The 23643-nt window shown below is 38.8% G+C and overlaps 2 protein-coding genes across 2 annotated transcripts; one reads left to right on the forward strand and one right to left on the reverse strand.

The window, feature by feature from the left end:
- Window positions 1–1840: 1840 nt before the first annotated feature.
- Window positions 1841–4331, reverse strand: LOC111190472 (uncharacterized). The gene is made up of 2 exons (XM_022664216.2): window positions 2038–4331; window positions 1841–1924 (listed from the first exon to the last, which is right to left on the reverse strand). Exons 1-2 carry the CDS (start codon window positions 4021–4023, stop codon window positions 1856–1858), a joined length of 2055 nt encoding a protein of 684 aa, XP_022519937.2. The 5' UTR covers window positions 4024–4331; the 3' UTR covers window positions 1841–1855.
- Window positions 4332–7079: 2748 nt separating this feature from the next.
- On the forward strand, window positions 7080–21974 carry LOC125788941 (palmitoyltransferase ZDHHC3-like). Its single transcript, XM_049472909.1, has 7 exons — window positions 7080–7366; window positions 11885–12216; window positions 13627–13751; window positions 15064–15160; window positions 16733–16814; window positions 18587–18717; window positions 19945–21974. Exons 2-7 carry the CDS (start codon window positions 11908–11910, stop codon window positions 20101–20103), a joined length of 903 nt encoding a protein of 300 aa, XP_049328866.1. The 5' UTR covers window positions 7080–7366; window positions 11885–11907; the 3' UTR covers window positions 20104–21974.
- The last annotated feature ends 1669 nt before the right edge of the window (window positions 21975–23643 follow it).

Here is a 23643-nt window from a genome sequence, read left to right on the forward strand (position 1 = left end):
ACACAATGTTTAACTAACAATTACTTAATATTTAATCAGGTTTAAAAAGTGCTCACTTAACATTCAAGTAACACTAACGCTTGCTTAACATTTAGGCAACGTCTAACTAACGCTCGCTTAACATTTACGCAATGTTTAACTAACAATTACTTAATATTTAATCAGGTTTAAATAGTGCTCACCTAACATTCAAGAAATATTCAACTAACACGCACCTAACATTCAAGCAAGGTTTAACTAATGCTCACTTTACATTTAGGCAACGTCTAACTAACGTTCACTTAACATTTAGGCAACGTCTAACGCTCACTTAACATTTAGGCAACGTCTGACTAACGCTCACTTAACATTTACACAATGTTTAACTAACAATTACTTAATATTTAATCAGGTTTAAAAAGTGCTCACTTAACATTCAAGTAACACTAACGCTTGCTTAACATTTAGGCAACGTCTAACTAACGCTCACTTAACATTTACGCAATGTTTAACTAACAATTACTTAATATTTAATCAGGTTTAAATAGTGCTCACCTAACATTCAAGAAATATTCAACTAACACGCACCTAACATTCAAGCAAGGTTTAACTAATGCTCACTTTACATTTAGGCAACGTCTAACTAACGTTCACTTAACATTTAGGCAACGTCTAACGCTCACTTAACATTTAGGCAACGTCTGACTAACGCTCACTTAACATTTACACAATGTTTAACTAACAATTACTTAATATTTAATCAGGTTTAAAAAGTGCTCACTTAACATTCAAGTAACACTAACGCTCACTTAACATTTACACAATGTTCAACTAACAATTACTTAATATTTAATCAGGTTTAAATAGTGCTCACCTAACATTCAAGAAATATTCAACTAACACGCACCTAACATTCAAGCACGGTTTAACTAATGCTCACTTAACATTTAAGCAATGTTCACCTAACGTTCAAGCAACAGGGTAGTTTATTTGCTAACTAACGAAATCAGACATTGTCTGAGTAACAAAAATCTAAAAATTCAGTCCAGCTCCTTGGTTCAATAACAAAATCAGACTAATTCATTGTAAATAACAAAATCAGACCATCTTATTGGCTAAAAAACAAAATCAATCTAGCCAATTGCCTATTTATTGAATAACATAATCAGACTAGTTTATTTGCTGAAAAAACAAACAAGCAAGTAAGCTCATTGGCTTTAATATCAAAATTAGACTAGCTTATTGGCTAAGTAGCAAAATCAGACACTGGCGTAACACAAAAAAGCTCATTGGCTCATAACAAGATTCAGACCAATGCATTAGCTGATTAACAAAATCAGACTAGCTTATTGGCTGAATAACAAAATCAGACCAGCTTATTGGCTGAATAACAAAATCAAAGCAGCTTATTGGCTAAATAACAAAATCAGACCAGCCTATTGGCTGAAAAACAAAATCAGACCAGTTTTTTGCTAAATAACAAAATCATAGCTTATTGGCCAAATAACAAAAACTGGGGAGCTTATAGACTGAATAACAAAATCAGACTATCGTATTGGCTGAATAAGAACATCAGAGCAGCCTATTGGCTGAATAACAAAATCAGACTAGCTTTTTGCTAAATAACAAAATCCGACCAGCTTATTGGCTGATTAACAAAATAAGACTAGCTTATTGGCTAAATAACAAAATCAGACTAGCTCATTGGCTGAAAAATGAAATTAAACATGGGCTAACAACTATTAATTAGACATGCTAACAAAATTAGACCACATTATTTAGAGAATAAAATACAACTTAGGCTTGCTTTTTAGCTGAATAACAAAATAAGACTTTGGTTTCAGAACAAAAGTAGACCAGCTGTGATGGGAAGGTTTTATTCAGAGTCTTCGTTAGCTTCCTCAGATTCACTGCTAGAACTGGAGTCCTCTAGGATCAGGTAATTCTGGAAAAACAGAAAGCATGAATTTTCAGAGGCATAATCAGATTAGTTTGAACAGGACTGGGTTCATGGAAATGGGTGTAGATCATCGTGTACAGTGCCATCTTTAACCTCACCTTATTGTGAGCGTCGCCACCACAAGCGTCTGGGAAACACTGTGTGAACTTGACCTCCTTCAGAGGTACAACACTGGTTCCCTTTTCCCCCGATGGTGTTGTTTCAGCCGTCCGACACATTTTCCATAATCTGAAGGAAGGTTTTTCCTTCTTTTCCTTCTCTAATCCGATAGCCGTACGTGCCGCCAGTATGTGGCAGCAGTGGTGAGCCAAGAAGCAAGAGCATCGTTCTTCTGGGTAGACTTTAACAACGTATTTCTGGCCCCTCCACCCCGTTACAAAGAACGACTTTATGCTGGGCTCAAGACTTATTTTGTTCTTCTCAATGATCAGTTCTGCCATTGGTCGCATTGATGCCAGGTCGTACCCTCCTGATGCCTCCTGCTCTGGCATGGTGTCACTGTCATCAGCCAAACTGTTCTTAAAGAAGTGGACAATCTCTTTCGGGGTCATAACAAACTCTGGGAAGTCAACATCATCCATGTCGGTAGCACTTCTGGAGCTTGCGGGAGTGGGTTTGTAGGGCCCCATGTTGCAACTGCTTCTCAAGACTTCGTTTAGGAAGTACATCGAGATCTGGAATGTCGTGAATACAGTCGTTTCCAGTCTGAGTTTCCTATGCCTCATCTGTATCAGCATCATACTGAGTTCTTGAAAAGTACTAGTGATCTTTTCATCTTCTGGTAGGCCAAGTGCTTTGAGGGTAAACCTGGCAGACCTTTTTGTCAGGGCCTCCAGGTGCATCTGGAAGTACTCAAGGAAGGCAGTGCTCCAGGTAACAGAAAAGTAACCAAGTTTAACCCTCCATTGTTCTTCAGTTTCCGAACAAATAAGACTCCTCAAATTGTTCATGTACCCTTGCACATTGTCCTCAATGTCATCCTCTTCACAAAACATCACTTTGTATCTCAGATGGTACAGAACTTGACGGAAGCTGTTGAATGCAGAAGCGTTGGGTAAGACATTTTTGACAGAGTTCTCAACGACAGCCTCGCAATCAGTGCAAATCACAAATCGATTGGAGTTCAGATCTGGCAGAAGACATAGAAGTTCCTCTAGAAATATGGTGTGAGCTCTCTCTTTCTGGCACTGGTGAATGTGGAAAGCTAACGGAAAAGTTGGGCTCTCCTCAAAATCATTGTGGCAAAAAAGAAGAGGCGTCACGTAGAAGTTCTCCAGGTTAAATGTGCTGTTGTAGTAGAGGATATGCGTTACGCATGGATCTGAATTCTTCAGCATCACTTGGAACTGCTCGGTCATCTCGGGCAATGCAGCGACGATAATCACATCTGGGTAAACACTCATATGAACAACGAAGTCCTTCAGCTCCCTGCACATCATTTGAGTCGCCATTATGTCTTTGGGGTTGAGAAAGTTGCCTGACTCTTCGCCAGTGTTTGGATTTTGCTCCATGCTCGCTGACATCAAGGTTTCTGCAAGTGGTTTGCTGTTGACAGGAGTGTTTTCTGTGATCTTCTGCACTTCAGAAACATCAGAAATATCCAGCTCCTCTTCGACTTTCTTGAGTTCCTCTTGAGGCGTGGTTTGTGCAAACATCTGTTGGCCAAACTGGATGTGTCTACGAGGTCTCCGTAATCGTGAATTCTCACCTAAGTAATGTACCAACATGTACGGTCCAACATCTTCAGACATCTCATATATCCGCCTTCTAATCTCTTGACCTTCTCCTCGAGCAACAAAGTATCTCACTGTCAGGTAACCTCTAGGGTGAGGAACATTCCTTGTACCCAAGTTGATCCACAGGGCATTCTCCGGTGTCCAGTCTTGACCTCTATTTCCCTGACCTTTTTGATATTTGTACAAGTAAAGCTCTCCAGACTGGGGATGCGCTGGTTGCAGTGAGCTCACTTTACTTACATCCACATTTGTTAGAATTCGTACCGCCTCATCAGTCGACAGGCAGCGGTTTATGACGTCATACACCTGATTGCACTTTCTGGAGCTGCCTTCGCTGTCATTTTCCATTTTAAACAACTGGTCAGTTTCGCCAAATTCCTGTGGTTCGGTTTTGACTAGTTCCTGTGGTGCAGAAGCTGGGTAAGCAGGGCTTGGCAGAAAAGACCCTTGGAGTCCCTGTGGTTCACACTGCGATGTTAAACCTGTCTTTCTCCAAACGTCATAAAACTGACGTCTCCTTCGGAGGGAGTTCGGTTTTCCAGTTGCCCTGATGATTCTCCCCCACAGCCCATTCTTAACTCTATAACCCTCATTTTGCAGGCGTTGTTTATCGATGTGCAGAACCTGCAGGGCTGATTTTATTTCCTTGTATATCGGTTCTGTTACATGCAATTCCATTCTTCTTCTCATTTTCTATTGGTCCTAAAAAAGGGAGTCACAAGTTTAGAGTCCAACATGCGTCTTGGGTGAGGTGATCAGAAATGAATGCCGTTCACAGGCATGGTATTATAAATGCATATTCTGTGAGAATTCTGCTTGTGATCCAATTTCTCACATTATTTCTACTGGAGGCGTTTGACGTTAGCAAACATACCCTGAAATATCATGATATCCTTATTGTGATATGACACATTCTGTGGATATTGTGAGTATGTAAACTGACAATGACTTACTGAAATTATTATAAATATCATATTTAATTCAGTTTCTTTGGGTTTATTTGTGCAAATGTAAAAATTAAAATACTGATCTGAAAACACTGCCAGTGTATTTTCTATTTTCTGTGCAAGTTTAAGAGTTGATACTATGGAGGACGATAAATTAAGCATAAATAAATAAATGCACATATAAGTAAATAAATAAAATAAATAAATAAATATATTTTGTCATGACAAAGTACACACTTGAAAGTATATAAGGAATCTATTTCAATATTTCCATGCATTACCCTTTATTTGGGGCTGTTTCTGCATTTCTGCATTTATTTTTTATATATTACCGTATTTCTGTATTTCTGCATTTGTATGTTAATTAAGTTCATGCATGGAAATATGGAAATAGAATCCTGATATAATTAAGTGTGCACTTTTTCATGACAAAATATATTTATTAATTAATTAAATAATTTATCTATACAATTATTTATGAGTATTTATTTATTTATTCATTTATATGTATGTCATTTTTCGTCCTCTGTATGATACCACATGTAGTCTTTTTTAGATTAGAGTACAAAGACATTTTATTTTACTCAAAAATTGTAGTAAAATTAAATGAACGTTAATTAGGAAAATGGCTTTTATTTTGAAACCAACTCCCATTATATCAAAAGGTTGAAAAGCAGCACTCTAGATAACATTTATATTACAGACAATTTAGCTACAGTATAATTAATATACACTCCTGCAGATCTAACAGAAGTTTAAACTGCTGTTTAATGAATGTATAAATGTTTATTTATTACTGTATAATCTGTATGATTAATAATTAAGATGAACTGAACTGCAGATCCAGATTAAAGTGTATTAATTATCCTATTAAATCTGTTTTTTCACTTAGATAAACTAAATTAAATAATTAATCTGCTGTTAATCTGAACTCACCTCCTCCATCTCTCCCTGCTCTGCAGCTTTTCCTTACTAAACACAAAAAAACACAAAATACCTGAGAGGTGGAAATTCACACAGTGGTGCTTAAATGAACAGTGATTCCAAAATAAAAGTCCCGCCCCGTTTACCAACCAGCACCTTTTATCCATTAATTAATCAATCAACCTTCATTTTTACTGGGGAATACATTGAGGGTGACCCTTATTTAAAATATTGCCGAGCATTTACAGTTTAAAAGGGACTGAAAATATTTAATCAGAAATCAGAAATAATAAAGAACATAATATTAAGAAAATAATAAATAAAATAAATATTTATTTTAAATAATCATTTAATATAAATGAATAAAATACATACGTAAAAAGAAAAAAAGAAAACATTCAAAAAGACAATAACAAATTGACAAATAAAAAATGAGCAACTTATAAAAAAATAAAGAAAAAGATAATATTACTAAAAGTAAAGTAAAATTATAAAAATAATAAGAAACTATAAAATGAATAACAATGAACTAAGAACATATGAATCAAAATAAAAACATTACAATAAAAATAAATAGTAATAAATTAATAAAAATAAATAAATAAAACGAATTAAAAATGTAAATAAGAAAAAGATAAACTCATTTAAAAACGCTTCAACATTTATACACAAGTGATTTACATAAACATACATAAAATACCACTACACAAAAACAAAAAGTAGAGGTCAAAAAAATTACAAAGACATAAAAACAAAAATAAAAATAAAAATAATTAATATAAAACATTAACATAAACATACTGTATATTTAAAATAATGGTTAACAGCAGTTAAGGACAGATTTCGACAATATAGATTACACACGATGATTGCACCCAACACTGTTTGCGAAACAGAACTCTTTTCTAGTACTTTGGTACGCAGACAAATCACAATATGCAAATCAGTCAATCAATAATCCCGCCCCCCTGCTGACGTCCAATCATCTGCGTCTCACCGCTATCAGAGGCACACTGCTGATGCATCTCAGCCAATCAGCTCTCCCTCCTGCCCTGCCTCTAAACCCATACATCACCCAGTGCACAAACTACAAACCTCATATTTTTATTTAGCATTTTTAAATTTAGGGCTGAGGGTAGAATCAGCTAAAATCAGCGGGTTCAGTTATTCTTTAACAAAAAATTTATGACTTTTAAATAAAAAAATGTTTATAAATTATAAAAAAAAAAAAAAAAAAAAAATATATATATATATATATATATATATATATATATATATATATATATATATATATATATATATATATTACATTATGTAACTTTATTGGCTCCGTTAATGTGTGTTTTATTTTTGTAAAAAAAAAAAAAATAAGAACTGTTTTTATTATGAAAGGAGTTTTAGTGTACACAAACAGATAGAATAAAAGTCCTGTCGAATATGTTTAATCGACTTCTATTGGTTTTACTTGGTTGAAAACGCGAGGTGACTTTTATTTTGAAGGAGGCGTCGGTGCAGTAGTGAGGGTTTGTACCGTGGTGTGTGTTTCCTGGTGTGTGTGTGTGTGTGTGATAGTGAAGCGTGTGTATGAAGAGAGTGTGTGTTGTGTTGTTTGACTGCAGGAGAGAAACCCGGTTAAACGGTTCTGCTCAGTGTTTTACCGCGTGCTCGGTTCGGTTCTTTGTGTGTGTGTGTGTGTGTGTGTGTGTGTGAGTGTGTGTGTGTGTGTGTGTGTGTGTGTGAGTGTGTGTGTGTGTGTGTGTGTGTGTGTGTGTGTGTGTGTTTATAGGGGTGGCAGCAGTGGGGTGGAACAGGAGCTGAAGGTAAGAGTCCTAAAATTAAATTATTTATAAAAACACATTAAATATAAATCATATCTGCATCAGATTTACACTCAGACCCGCTCTGTTACTGTATTACTGTAATATTCACCATTACTCACTATTACTCACTATTACTCTCATTATCAGCACGTTTACTGATCTCTAATCATCTAATCAATCATCAAAAATTCATTTGAATTATTATATTGTTATATTAAGTGTTTATAAAGTGACTTAACATTGTTTATAAACACAGAGATGTAGTTTATAAACTACAGTAAACAGTAATAAATGGATCTGTCAGTATTAGAGTCATTATGAGTGTGCTGGTGGTACAGTGAGTGGATCAGATACAGCAGTGCTGCTGGAGTTCTTAAACATCTCATTGTAACTCCCTTTGGAAGTGTCCTGTTGGAAGCACTATGTTTTAATTAGAGCTGCAACGATAGGTCAATATAAACAACAATATTGATTGATTATTTAAATTTCGACTACAAATTTTATTGTCGATTAATCGTTAATTCACTAAATATCAGAACTTTCCACATTTAAACAACATCCAGACATTTAAATACCTTTTAAATCTCATGTTCAGATGTTGCTATTGTTTTTAAAGATGGAGGACATGGCAGAAATAATCATAGACTAATCGCATAATCAAAAAATAATCATCAGATTATTAGACTACCAAAATAATCATTAGTTGCATTCATTCATTCATTCATGCAATCATTAGTCCTGTTGGCAGTGTCCTGTGGAAAGCGTCCCTTTGGCAGTGTAATGTTTGCAGCACAATGTAGGCAGTGTTCTATGGGAAGCATCCTGTAGAAGGCATCTTGTTGGCAGTGTCCTGTAGGCATCATTCCTTTTACAGCATCCCGTTTGCAGCACACTGTGGGAAACGTCCTGTGGTCAGCGTACTGTTTGCAGTGCCCTGTGGAAAACATCCTGTGTTCAGCGTATTGTTTGCAGTGTCCGGTGGGAATCATCCTGTGTTCAGCGTCATGTTTGCAGTGCCCTGTGGGAAGTGTCCTGTTGGTATTATCCTGTGGGAATTGTTCTGGGTCAGTGTCCTTTGGGCAGCGTCCTGTTTACAGCGTAATGGTTGCATTGCCCTGTGGGAAGCATCCTGTTGGCAGTGTCCTGTGGGAAGCATACCTTTGGCAGTGTAATGTTTTCAGCAACATGTGAGCAGCGTCCTGTGGGAAGCATCCTGTTGGCAGTGTCCTGTGGGAAGCATCCCTTTGGCAGCATCCTGTGGGCAGCATCTTGTGAGCTGCGTCCTGTGGGCATTGTAGTTTGCAGCACAATGTAGGCAGTGTTCTATGGGAGGCATCCTGTTTTCTGCGTCCCATTGGCAGTGTCCTGTGGGAATGTTGTATGGGAAGCATCCTGTAAACAGCATCCGGCGAGCAGCACCTTGTGGACAGGATCTTGTGGCCGGTGCCATATAGTCAGCGTCCTGTGGGGAGCATACTGTTGATGACGACCTGTTGACAGCGTCCTGTGGGCAGCATCCCTTTGGCATCATAATGTTTGCTGCCCAGTGTGGGCTGCGTCTTGTCGACAGGATCTTGTGGGCAGCGCCGTATGGTCAGCGTCCTGTGGTCAGTGTACTGTGGACAACAACATGTAACTGCGCCATGTTGTCAGTGTCCTGTGATTATCTTGCTGTCAACAGTGCCTTGTAGGAATTGTCCTGTGTGCAGCAACAGATTCAGAAGTGGTCTGTCCTGTGGGTCCTCAGGACTGAAGAACAGGATGATGTTTTAAGAGTAAAGTGGATCACATTACAGAGGTTTTCATTGGGGTTTAGGCTCAGAAATTGACCATCAACTCATTCGAATGTCGGACAGTCAGGAAAAAACATGCCCTCAAACCATTCTCACCATAAGATCACCCAAAAGCAGTGTGTAAGACTGGTGGAGGAGAACATGATGCCAAGATGCATGAAAAAAACTGTGATTAAAAACCACCAGGGTTATTCCACCAAATATTGATTTCTGAACTCTTAAAGGATAAATAAACCCCCTGGTTTTAGCTGACTGCACCCTCAGCTCAAGTTTTAAAAGGGTAAAAAATAGGAGGGGAAGTTTGGGAGGAGCACTGGGTGATGTATGGGTTTAGAGGTGGGGCAGGAGGGAGAGCTGATTGGCTGAGCTGCAGCAAGTGTGCCTATGATAGCGGTGAGACGCAGATGGTTGGACATCAGCAGAGGGGGCGGGATTATTGACTGAAGGATTTGCATATTGTGACATCATTCTCACCTATAGCACAGTTGAACCTGAGAGGAGCTGCAGAGGTGGAAATGACCACAATAAAAGAGTTTTTTAAAGGTTAGGAAATGTTTATAAAAAAAAAAATATGGTTTAGGGTTTAGCGGCTCTTTGAAACATTAGTGTTGTTTCTAAATGAACTTTTCTTTGCATTATTTGAGGTCTAAAAGCATCTTTTTCATTATTTCTGCAAATAAATGCTTTAAATTACATTATTTTTATTTGGAATTTGGGATAAATGTTGTCCATAGTTTATAGCATAAAACAACAGTGTTTAAAAATAACATTTTGAAGTGGTGTGTATGTGCGATTCTGTCTGTATGATATAGATGTGAAGTGATATGAAGTGAAACTCTGTTGTAATTCCTGACTCAGAGTCGGCTGGGTGACTCACCGCCTCCGCTGGGATCAGGAAGGGCAGGCGGCTGTGTATTTTCATGGTGTATAAATTACCCATAATTCCTGATAACGTGTGGAGTGACTCAGAGCAGCAGCAGCAGTGAGAGCGCAGCACACCCAGCAGAGATTAGTGTAGAGTGATTACAGTCTGATATTACTGCTGCTCTTAATGCACTTATTACTGTTAATAAAGCTCAGAGTACTGATAATAACAGCAGTCTTACAGTCAGTCTGCTTACCTATACACTGATTTATTACTGTATCTTTTGCTCTCAAAGTTGCACCAGATTATAAGGAGCGCTATCAATAAACGTGTATTTTCTGGTCTTTTTTTATACATAAGGCGTCAATGCCAGTAAGCCAGTAAGGGCGATATTAGCTAGCAGTTCATCCCACATAGCTTATTTTAACACGGTTAACACTCTGAACTACTAAAGAACTAGCGCTTAGCTAATGTTAATGCTGCTCCAGCAGTGCTAGCCAGGGTTATCAGCAGGCTACAGTCCAATATACTCACCTCTGAACGGTAGGGCTGCAGCGATTAGTCAGTATAATCGACAATGTCGATTATTTCAGTTTGTCGACTACAAATTTCATTGTTGACTAATCGTTTATTTGTAGCAGTGCCGCATTACACAGGGCAATGGGAGATAAAAGGGTAAATGGTTTGCTCACACAGTTTATACTCAACTTAGTTTGTGTCTCCAAAAGTGCCCAAACACAACAGATTACATATTAAATCACTAAATATCAGTACTTTCCACGTTTAAACAATGTTCAGATGCTTATATTCCATTTAAATCTCATGTTCTGCTGCTTCCATCGTTTTTAGAGATGGCAGAAATAATCGCTGACTAATCGACTAATCGAAAAAAAAATAATCGTCAGATTATTATAATATTAACCTCTGAATAGCAAAAGAGCTAGCACTTGATGATGAAACTACCTCCACCATGTTTGAAAGCTGTGCTTTATCCTGGTTAGCTCTCACTGTGAGTTATAGATAATGTAACTACCTCCACCATGTTTAGAAGCTGTACTTTATCCTGGTTATCTCTCACTGTGAGTTGTAGATAATGTAACTACCTCCACCATGTTTAGAAGTTGTACTTTATCCTGGTTAGCTCTCACTGTGAGTTATAGATAATGTAACTACCTCCACCATGTTTAGAAGCTGTACTTTATCCTGGTTATCTCTCACTGTGAGTTATAGATAATGTAACTACCTCCACCATGTTTAGAAGTTGTACTTTATCCTGGTTAGCTCTCACTGTGAGTTATAGATAATGTAACTACCTCCACCATGTTTAGAAGCTGTACTTTATCCTGGTTATCTCTCACTGTGAGTTATAGATAATGTAACTACCTCCACCATGTTTAGAAGCTGTACTTTATCCTGGTTATCTCTCACTGTGAGTTATAGATAATGTAACTACCTCCACCATGTTTAGAAGCTGTACTTTACCCTGGTTAGCTCTCACTGTGAGTTATAGATAATGTAACTACCTCCACCATGTTTAGAAGTTGTACTTTATCCTGGTTATCTCTCACTGTGAGTTATAGATAATGTAACTACCTCCACCATGTTTAGAAGTTGTACTTTATCCTGGTTAGCTCTCACTGTGAGTTATAGATAATGTAACTACCTCCACCATGTTTAGAAGTTGTACTTTATCCTGGTTAGCTCTCACTGTGAGTTGCTGTAGATGATGTAACTATCTCCACCATGTTTAGAAGTTGTACTTTATCCTGGTTAGCTCTCACTGTGAGTTGCTGTAGATGATGTAACTATCTCCACCATGTTTGAAGGATGTACTGTAACTGTCTCTCTCTCTCTCTGTAGGATGGTGAGTGTTGGTCAGTAGGATGAAGTCCAGTCCGGGGCACCGCTGTAGGGATATAGAGAGACAGGCGGGTTACCTGAAGCCGGAGCACTGTGCCCCGCCCCCTCCCCTCATGCCGTCGGCGGGACAGATGTGGTTTATACGGGACGGGTGCGGGATAGTGTGCGGGGTGATCACGTGGCTGCTGGTGTTCTACGCCGAGTTCGTGGTTCTGTTCGTCATGCTGCTGCCGGTGAGGAGCGTGATGTACAGCCTGGTGAACGGAGCGCTGTTCAACACACTCGCCTTCCTCGCCCTCGCATCACACTTCAGAGCCATGTGCACAGACCCGGTGAGTTACACACTACAAACACACAGTACAGACTACAGACAGACTACAGACACACACAGACTACAGTAATTTTACGGTTACGACCAAAAGACATGGGGTCTGACTATAAACAGACTTTTTGGTCTACTGACAGCCGTGCAGTCTGGTATATCAACAGACTTGTTGTTTATACTAATTAAAGACCTTTTGTCTAGACTGTAAACAGAGATGTAGTGTAGACTGCCTGCAGTTTTTTTTAGGCTATAAAAAACTTTTGATCAAGACTGCCAACAGATTTAGTTTAGACTACCAGCTGATTTTTGGTAAACTCTATTGACAAACTCATGATCTAGACTGCTAACAAGAGCTAGTCAAGTTACAGACTTGTGATCTAAACTACTGGTGCATTTTGGTGTAGACTACTGACAGACTTGTGATCTAGACTACCAATAGACTTTTTGTACTGACTGTAAACAGAGTTGTAGTGTAGAATACTGGTAGGCTTGTGTTATAGATCATAAAAACATTTGATCTAGACTAACAGACTTTGTGTAGACTACTCACTAGACCAAATACTTGGACTAGAGTTAGTCAACTGACAGCTGTTTGATCTAGACTAGAAACAGACTTGTGGATTAACAGGCTTTCGAGCTAGACTGTCAGCAGATTTGCAGTTTATACTACTGCTGCATTTTGGTGTAGACATCTGACAGACCTGTGGTCTACTCTTCTGGCATATTTGGTCTAAACTACTGATGCATTTCGATGTAGACTACTAACAGACCTGTGGTTTAAACTACCGGCATATTTGGACTAAACAACTGATGTATTTTGATGTAGACTACTGACAGACCTGTGCTCTAGATTACTAACAAACCTGTGGTCTAAATTACCGGCATATTTGGACTAAACCGCTAATGCATTTTGATGTAGACTACTACCTGGCCTGTGGTCTGAACTACTGGTATATTTTGTCTAGACTTCTGGCCTAAATTACCAGCAGACTTGGTCTAGACTGCTGACACATTTTGGTGTGCTATAAAAATTTGTGGTCTACACTACCAACATATTTGGTCTGAACTACTGATACATTTTGATGTAGACTACTTATGGACTAAAGATCTAGACTACCAGCAGCTGTGTGTTTCGGACTAACGGACTGAGCTAGACAGATTTGCAGATTATATCACTGTCAGTTTTGCAGTCTAGACTACAGACACCTGTGTGTGGTCTAGACTAAAAACTGATTTGCAGTCTAGACTACCAGTAGAATTAAAGTCTAAAAGAGGGAAAAAAGGCTTGTGTATTGGACTGTAGACAGACTTGCAGTGTAGACCACTGGCAGATTTGTGGTCTGGAATATTAACTGACTTGTTTATCCAGACTGATCCTAATCCTAATCTATTGCTGTTTTCTTCTTCCTGTCTGTAGGGGGCGGTACCAAAGGGAAACGCCACTAAGGAGTTTATAGAGAGTCTACAGCTGAAACCGGGTCAGGTGGTCTACAAGTGTCCCAAATGCTGCAGCATCAAACCTGAACGAGCCCACCACTGCAGGTAACCCTCACTAACCGGCCACTTTATCAGAAACACCTACCTTTATACATCTACTCACTGTGGCCACTTTATTAGAAACACCTACTTCATGCACATCCGCTCACTGTGGCCACTTTATTGGAAACACCTACTCTACTACACCATATGCTTCCACTCACTGTGGCCACTTTATTAGAAACACCTACTTTATACACTTTCACTCACTGTGGCCACTTTATTAGAAACACCTACTTTATACACTTTCACTCACTGTGGCCACTTTATTAGAAACACCTACTATTACTACGTAGTGCTTCCACTCACCGTGGCCACTTTATTGGAAACACCTACTATTACTATGTAGTGCTTAAACTCACTGTGGCCACTTTATTAGAAACACCTAACTTTATACACATCCACTCACTGTGGCCACTTTATTAGAAACACATACCTTTATACATCTACTCACTGTGGCCAATTTGTTGGAAACACCTACTATTACTACGTAGTGCTTCCACTTACTGTGGCCACTTTATTGGAAACACCTTTCTACCTCACTGTGCTCCCACTCACTGTGGCCACTTTATTAGAAACACCTTTTTTTTTACACATCCCCTCACTATGGCCACTTTATCAGAAACACCTACCTTTTTTTACACATCCACTCACTGTGGCCACTTTATTAGAAACACCTTTTTTTTACACATCCCCTCACTATGGCCACTTTATCAGAAACACCTTTCTACCTCACTGTGCTCCCACTCACTGTGGCCACTTTATTAGAAACACCTTTTTTTTTTTTTTTACACATCCACTCACTGTGGCCACTTTATTAGAAACACCTACTTCATGCACATCCGCTCACTGTGGCCACTTTATTGGAAACACCTACTCTACTACACCATATGCTTCCACTCACTGTGGCCACTTTATTGGAAACACCTACTATTACTTTGTGCGGTTTTTTTTTAACTGTGGCCACTTTATTGGAAACACCTTCTATACTACTATACTACCTTGTGCCTCCACTCACTGTGGCCACTTTATTGGAAACACCTAACACACATTAATGATGAAAGTGAGTCTCCACCACCCACATGCAGTGTAGGTGTGTGTGTACTGTATACGCCACCTACCTGCTTTAGAACTGCTGGAGTGTGTGTGTGTGTGTGTGTGTGTGTGTGTGTGTGTGTGATCTTAAATGTAAGTCTATCATAATTAACGCTGTCTCTGGCCTGCAGCTCCACTGGGAGAGACTCTGAGATGCAGCATGGCCTACATTCACCCAGAATGTGTGTGTGTGTGTGTGTGTGTGTGTGTTTTCTTCTTCTAGTGTGTGTAAGCGTTGTATAAGGAAGATGGACCACCACTGTCCGTGGGTGAACAACTGTGTGGGAGAAAACAACCAGAAATACTTTGTGCTCTTTACTGTGAGTACAGCTCCTCATCTAACCACTACCAGACCTGTAGAATTAAAAAATCACTAAAATAGAATCTGTCTGACAACATGAAGCAGATAAAAGATCCCAAAAAGCAGCACAATATTATTATTATACCCCCATCTGAAGAAACTCAACAACAGATCAGATCATCTATCAGTCTGGAAAAGATTATAAAGTAATTTCTAAAGCTTTGGGACTCCAGATAACCACAGTGATTCACTATTATTCACTAATGGAGAAAACATGGAACACTGGTGAACCTTCCCAGGAGTGACCGGCCGACCGACAGAAATTACTCCAAAAGGGCATGAAGAACTCATCCAGGAGATCCCAAAAGAACCCAGAACAACATTTAAAGAACTGCAGGATCTCACTCGCCTCAGTTAAGATCAGTGTTAATGATTCAATAATAAGAAAGAGATAAAAAGATAAGATAAAAGAGATTAAAAAACACTGCTGACCAAAAACAACACAACCACCCTTCTCACATTTACTAACCAACATCCTGATAATCTCCAGAACTTTGGGTAAATATTCTTTACAGGACTGACGAGACAAAAGTGGAACTTTTTTTTTTATAATGGAAGGTGTGTGTCCATCCGTTACATCTGACGTACAACTATAAACACATAATTTCAGAAAAAGATCATCATACTGAACTGTAAAACATGGTGGTGGTAGTTTGTGTGTGTGTGTGATGGTCTGGAGCTGCTCGAATAGGAGCTTGCTGTAATGGATGGAAGCAGGAATTCTGCTGTTTTTAACAGAAAATCCTGAAGGAGAATCAGAATCCGTCCATCTGTTCCTTACTGACCTCAAGCTCAGGTGTACTTGGGTTCTGCAGCAGGACAATGACCCAAAGCTCACAAACAACAGGTTCACTGTCTCTGAATGGATTAAAAAACAAAACTAAATGCAGGTTTTGGAGGGTCTAGGTAAAGTCTAATTGATTTAGATGCTTTGGATGATCTTAAACAGGACTTTTATGCTGGAAAATCCTCCAGTGTGTCAGAATTAAAACTGTAATTCTGTAAAGAAGAATGGAACTAAATTCCTCCACAATGAGAGACTCGTTATCAGTTATCAGTAAAGATCGATTACAGTTGTTGAATCCAAGAGTGAAACAATTAAGTTATTAGATTTAAGGGGAAACACTTTCTCACACAGTTTGGATATTTTTTTTCTTAAATAAATATAATTATTGTTTAAAATGTGCTTTTTATATTTACTCAGGTTATATTTATCAAATGTCTAATCAACCTTTATTTTGAGTCAGAAGTAAAATAGTTTACTACATTTAGTAAACAAGAAAATGGTAACTACATTTAATAATTTTAAAATAACAGTAAATAAAATATAAAAAAAATAAAAATTTAAATCTAATAATAATATTAAAACTTGTTTACAAAGATAAAAAGAGGATAAGTTTAATAAAAAAAAAACGTAAAATTAAACTAAAACTAATTTTTACATAATACAAAAAAATACAAATAAATAAATTAACTAAAAGTGTGTGTGTGTGTGTGTGTGTGTGTGTGTGTGTGTGTGTGTGTGTTACAGATGTACATTGCTCTGATATCTCTCCACGCTCTCATCATGGTGGCGTTCCACTTCGTCTTCTGCTTCGAGGAGGACTGGTCAAGTAAGAACACACACTACACACACACACACTACACACACACACACACACACACACACACACACACACAGCATTTCTTCATCACAAATTGTTATTATCTCTGTGGCTTCTGTGTTTATATTGAAGCTAAAAGAAGGCTTGTCTGTTGGGACAGAGTGTGTGTGTGTGTGTGTGAGAGAGAGTGTGTGTGTGTGTGTGTGTGTGTGTGTTTCCCGACTGACCTATTTCTGGCCTTAATTTCAGCTGTTTTCCTGTTGCCTCATTAAATCAGAGACTCAGGAAAAGTGCTGTAATCCACGTCCATGCATCCCCACATCCCCATACACTGCAGAGTGTAAAGTTAATTTCATTTAACTTTTTTTTAGAAATCGCCTAATGAACGTGCAATGCTCATTGCTATCTTATACCCCACCATCAGCCTATTTTCACTCCTTCCTCCTGCCTGGTTTAAACAGCAGCAGATCTTCTGAATATATCTACACTGATGGGCGTGGTGTTCTGGAAATGAGGTGTGTTCAGGTACATTTCTGGAGTTTTGCTTGTTTATCTTGGTAACAGAAAACACAGGAGCTCCACTGACTGAATACAACCTAGACAGACGCCAACAGTCAGATGTTACATCAACAATAAACAGAATAGTAAATAAAATAACATTGCTGTTCCCGTAAATGAGCTGCTGGAGCTCCTTCACAGCGTCAACCAGCAGCTCAGTTTCCTCTGCAGAGAAGAGTTTGTTGGACACGTCCAGGTAGCTGCACCGTTAAAATAGCAATCCACCAAAGTCAGAGCTCACCTGATCTACTCTTAAAGAGAATGATGAGCATGAGACACTCTGATTGGTGTATTTCACGTTACACCCAAAATTAAACACACCCATGATTAATTAAGGGAATTAGTACATGGCTTTTGAACCTTTCAAGCTGTGCAAGGTGTACTTTTCCCGTCGTTATGATAGCAAAGACACACTGAAACGCTCCTAAATCAAGCTAAAAGGTGCATAATTGACAGTTCGCATAAAGACTAAAGTTAAAATAGGGCCCCATTACTCTTTAAGCATGTTAGTACAAATAATGGAACCTTGTTAACAGTACAGTCAGGTGAATGTCAACTTTTTGGGAATTGTGAGTTAAAATTTAATCAGTCCTAAAAGTAGAAAAATGTATTAAATCAAATAAACAAACCTAATTGTCACCTTCAAATGATCCAAAACACTCACAGAGATGTAGTATTAGTAGTAATTGGTATGTACTGTATATGTAATGTAAAACTCTAATGGCTTAAAACGGACTGTGAAGCTGCTAAAGGGTGATGTCTGCAGAACAAGGTGTCTGTGAGCCAATGTATCGGAACCGAGTCGCATCAGCAGCAGCTCAAAAAGAGGCGGAGTCTGACCTCACATGTGTCGGAGGGGGCGTGTGCTAGTCTTCTTTACCCTCCTGGTGTGTTGGGGGGTCTGTCGCCAAACCAAACAGATAAACAAACTCATCAACTGATCCGGAACATAGAAACCAACTACATAGAAAACGCAGTAAGACACCTCTGTATGTAAATGAGGACTGGTTGTGGATTCCTCATTGGCTGGATTATGAGCCTCTCTGTTACACTCTTAAAAATGAAGGTGCTGGAAATTGAGTTAAAAGTTATTGAATCGATTTTAACTAAACAATTTTTAAACAGCACCTTTATTTTTAATAGTGTAACCCAACGTAACCCGCCGTAACCCACTCTTCCTCCTGTTTCTCCTCCATCCATCCCTCCATCCCTCTGTTCTCCAGAGTGCAGCTCCTTCTCTCCTCCAGCGACCGTCATCCTCCTCATCCTCCTGTGCTTTGAGGGCCTCCTCTTCCTCATCTTCACCGCCGTGATGTTCGGAACACAGGTCCATTCAATCTGTACTGATGAGACCGTAAGTTATTTCCTAGGGTTCATTCATTTACCATATGAGGATTATAAGGCGCACCTGATTTAAAAACGCGTTAAGCGACACTAGTTAGGATGCCTACATTGAAGTGAGCAAGGGTGTCGCCATGTTTCCCTTTAACAGGGAAGGTGTGGGAAGCATCTAAATAAACACAACTGTAATTAAAAAAAAAAAAAAAACGTTTAAAGTTAAACGAGTGCTGGATGTTAATCTACACAGATTTCTCTCCTGAAAACTGTTTATTTGGGTGAGAAAAACGTTTCCAATTATTTACAGTTAAAGCTTCGATTTCCAGTGAGTTTTAAGTAAAGTTTCTCCAGCACTAAGGCTGGGTGCAGCAGCATTAGCATTAGCCGCTAACCGCAGTGCTAGCAGGGCGTAAATGCTGCCCGATAACGCTACACTGAGGAACCCTGAGTGTTTCAGTAACCCAGGGCGATATTAGCTAGCACTTTGTCTTATTTGTCGTATTGTCTTTAGCTTATTTTAACACAGTAAACATGCCACAGACTACAGTCTAATATACTCACCTCTGAACAGTGAAAGAGCTAGCGCTGTGGTTAGCGGCTAATGCTAATGCTAATGCTGCTGCACCCAGCCTTAGTGCTGGAGAACATACATTAGGAGCACTAGCGATTTTTGGAAACATTTAAAGATTTTAAGTGCAAATTATATAGTCTCTCTTTTGCTGTTCAGACTTGTGTATTATTATTAGCCTGTAGCTTGCTGCTAACCCTGGATAGCACTGCTGGAGCTGTATTAGCATTAGCTGCTATCTGCAGTGCTAAGCGCTAGCTCTTTCGTCGTTCAGAGGTGAGTATATCGAACTGTAGTCTGCATGTTTATCGAGTTAAAACAAGCTACATGAGACAAACCACTAGCTGATACCACCCTGGGTTACCTGAACACTCTGGGTTACTCAGTGTAGCGATGTTGGGCAGCATTTACTAGTGCTAACCACAGCTACGACTTGCATTTAGCTGCTAATGCTAATGTTGCTGCACCTAGCCTTAGTGGAAATCTGGAAATCTAATCTTACTGTAAATAAACCGAAATGCTTTACTCACCCAAATAAACAGTTTTCTGTAGAGACCTGCTGAATTAGGAGGGAAACATGGCGACACCACTGTTCCTTACTAGTGCCTCCAATGCGCCGGTAACTTATATTCCAGTTATCAGACCTAATGCATCGTGTATGTCTTGTTGTTTCAGGGTATCGAGCAGCTGAAGAAGGAGGAGAGGAGGTGGGCGAAGAAGTCGAGGTGGATGAATATGAGGGTGGTGTTCGGTCATCCCTTCTCTATAGCCTGGCTCAGCCCCTTCTCCACGCCGGACCACGGCAAGGCCGAGGTCTACCAGTACGTGGTCTGACCCGGGAATCCTGCCTCCTGATTGGACGCAGAGTCACTGGGAGACAGTCTGATGATCACTCCACTCTTTATTATTTTACCTGTGATTTAATAATCCGTGCTGCGTGGACTCGGCGGGGGATACGGACTCTTTCGGTGCTTGGCTTTTATTATTATTTACGCTGTATTTCTCTCGCTGCTCTTAGTTCCGGTGGCTGTGCCTGTTTGATGTTTACGTATTATTTCTATTTTTCTCTTTATTACGCTTATTTCTGTTCACACCAAAGCCCTGAGCTCCAGAAAAAATGAAGAGATCACTTTAGTTTCTGAATCAGTTTCTCTGATTTTGCTATTTATAGGTTTATGTTTGAGTAAAATGAACATTGTTGTTTTATTCTATAAACTACAGACAACATTTCTCCCAAATTCCAAATAAAAATATTCTCATTTAGAGCATTTATTTACAGAAAATGAGAAATGACTGAAATAACAAGATCATATTCATAAAGTTTTAAGAGTTCAGAAATAATCAATATTTGGTTGAATAACCCTGGTTTTAAGTCACATTTTTTTTCATGCATCTTGGCATCATGTTCTCCTCCACCAGTCTTACACACTGCTTTTGGATAACTTTATGCTGCTTTACTCCTGGTGCAAAAATTCAAGCAGTTCAGTTTGGTGGTTTGATGGTTTGTGATCATCCATCTTCCTCTTGATTATATTCCAGAGGTTTTACATTTATTAAAATCAAAGAAACTCATTTTTAGGTGGTTTCTTATTTTTTCCCAGAGCTGTATATACAGAGATACAACCCCAGTCGCAGTAATTAGAAGAAGAGGAGAAGTTTTAACTTCCATCCACCGCCTTCCACAACGAGAGCGGGAGCTGCGTCTGTGGTTGAAGAGCTGCATTTAACAGTATATTCAACCAAACGTTCATGCGTCTACTCTTACTATTCATTTAGTGGAGGAAATACCAACACCAGAACTTCCTGATTGAGATAAATGGATTGGTTTTAAAGCTACGGTGGCTCCCGCACTCGTAGATTAGCTTTTAAGCTAACGCCTAGCATGTTTAAGAGTGTATAGCTTGTGAGTGAATGCGCCTTAATCTAGATCAGACTGAGCCAGGCTTTGGTTGGTGAACAGAACGCTGAAGACGCTCCGCTGTTTTACATCTTCTTTTGCCAAAATCTTTCTCTTTGTCTTCTCTTGGTTTATGAGAATCAATTGGGTTGTTGGTTCACCACGAGAACCGCCTCAGGACTCCAGCAGGAAATGGGGCGCACCATATGGCTGAACTGGGATGAGATTAGTCAAAGTGTTGACATGCTGCAGTTTGCCTTCTTTTTTTGTTAATTTCTTGCTTTATTTTTTGCTTTTCTTGCTTTTTTATCTTTATTATAACTCTATAAATAAGTTTTTGTGTTTTTTTTTAATGAGGGTCTTTAACCAGCATGGACCTGGACCTGAACTGAAGCCTTGCACAGTGTTTCTACTTCACATTTTTAATTCAGACGATGGACAAACATGATGTAAAACTTTCTCAAACGGTGAAAAAACAGTGGTTAACTTTATACAATCAACTTCAGATGAGTATTTTTGGGTTTTGTCTCCCCAATCTACTATACTGAAGAATCCTCCAGTAAAATCCATCAGTACTGAGACAGATCCTGAACATCACCAGCTTCTGAACCTCACAGGAAACTCCTGGTTAAACAATCAGAAAAGGACAACCTCACACACACTCCTCTGAAACATTAACGGACGTGATGTTTCTGCTGTGTTTTTGCACTCAGTCTACAATCCTGGACCATCTGTGTGTTATTGTTGATGATGATAACTCTCGATGATGATTTACCAGCCTGAACTAAACACTCCTTATAAAATAAAAGGTGTTGAGTGATTCTTTGCTTTGTAGTCTTATAAACGTTAAAAACGTCCTGGTGGAAACAGGAGAGTTGAGGTGCACATTGAATTCTGCCGTGATTTGATCAGCCGTGGTTTTATGTTTTTTGGATACAATCCGGGTTAGCACCCGAACATCCCTTTCAGACAGCTTCCTCTTACAGCGTCCACAGTTAATCCTGTTGGATGTGGTTGGTGCTTCTTGGTGGTATGCTGACATTACCCTGGATACTGTGGCTCTTGATGCATCACAAAGACTTGCTGTCTTGGTCACAGATGCTCCACCAACAATTTGTCCTCTTTTGAACTCTGGTATGTCCCCCATAATGTTGTGTGCATTGCAATATTTAGAGCAGAACTGTGCTCTTACTCTGCTAATTGAACCTTCACACTCTGCTCTTACTGCTGCAATAATGTGCAATTAATGAAGATTGAACACCAGGCTGCTCCAATTTAGACATGAAACCTAAAATCCCACACTAAAATGAAGACAGGTGTTTCAGTTTCATTGTCCAACCCCTGTATTTCGAAAGTTCTGAAAAAAAAAATTAAGAGATCACTTCAGTTTCTGAATCAGTTTCTCTGATTTTGCTATTTATAGGTTTATGTTTGAGTAAAATGAACATTGTTGTTTTATTCTATAAACTACAGACAACATTTCTCCCAAATTCCAAATAGAAATATTGTCATTTAGAGCATTTATTTACAGAAAATGAGAAATGACTGAAATAACAAAAAAAAAGATGCAGAGCTTTCAGACCTCAAATAATGCAAAGAAAACAAGAAAGTTCATATTCATAAAGTTATAAGAGTTCAGAAATAATCAATATTTGGTGCAATAACCCTGATTCATCATCATATTCTCCTCCACCAGTCTTACACACTGCTTTTGGCTGACCTTATGCCACGTCTGGCGCAAAAAAATTCAAGCGGTCACCCAAAAGCAGTGTGTAAGACTGGTGGAGGAGAACATGATGCCAAGATGCATGAAAAAACTGTGATTAAAAACCACCAGGGTTATTCCACCAAATATTGATTATTTCTGAACTCTTAAAACTTTATGAATATGAACTTGTTTTCTTTGCATTATTTGAGGTTTGAAAGCTCTGTAGCTTTTTCATTATTTTGACCATTTCTCATTTTCTGTAAATAAATGCTCTAAATGAGAATATTTTTATTTGGAATTTGGGAGAAATGTTGTCTGTAGTTTATAGAATAAAACAACAATGTTCATTTTACTCAAATGTATACCTATAAATAGCAAAATCAGAGAAACTGATAATTTTTTTCACAAAATTATGTAGTTTTTTTGAGATTCTAAGTGATACACCAACACAAAAGTGTGCACAATTGGACCAGAAATGATGCATGTTTTTGACTGGGTCATTCTAACACATTCTCGGGTCATCGTCTTGCTGGAAGGTCTCAAGTCTTTTATCTCCATTCATCTTCCCGTCCTCAGCAGCAGGTTCTGTGTTTGATTGTTCTGTGTTCTGTACAGAAGGATGGGTGGTGACTAACATCTGTAGATGTTTTCAGATCTGTAGAATGAACAGCTTATGCTTAGTGTTTGTTTTGAGTAGAAATTAACTCAGGGTTGTAGATTAATTACACACCACCCGGCTCAGGCCAGAAGAGGATTGTGGGTCAGATTT

This window comes from Astyanax mexicanus, unplaced genomic scaffold, assembly GCF_023375975.1.
Source record: "Astyanax mexicanus isolate ESR-SI-001 unplaced genomic scaffold, AstMex3_surface scaffold_31, whole genome shotgun sequence".
Lineage (NCBI taxonomy): Eukaryota > Metazoa > Chordata > Actinopteri > Characiformes > Acestrorhamphidae > Astyanax > Astyanax mexicanus.

Bases quoted from the DNA above. Each gene is read 5' to 3' on its own strand.
- LOC111190472 (XM_022664216.2), bottom strand. From the start codon at position 4,023: ATGGAAAATGACAGCGAAGGCAGCTCCAGAAAGTGCAATCAGGTGTAT. The intron at 1,925-2,037 runs GTGAGGTTAAAG...CTGTTTTTCCAG, and splicing joins GTGGCGACGCTCACAATAAG to AATTACCTGATCCTAGAGGA.
- LOC125788941 (XM_049472909.1), top strand. From the start codon at position 11,908: ATGAAGTCCAGTCCGGGGCACCGCTGTAGGGATATAGAGAGACAGGCG. The intron at 12,217-13,626 runs GTGAGTTACACA...TCCTGTCTGTAG, and splicing joins GAGCCATGTGCACAGACCCG to GGGGCGGTACCAAAGGGAAA. The intron at 15,161-16,732 runs GTGAGTACAGCT...TGTGTGTTACAG, and splicing joins AATACTTTGTGCTCTTTACT to ATGTACATTGCTCTGATATC.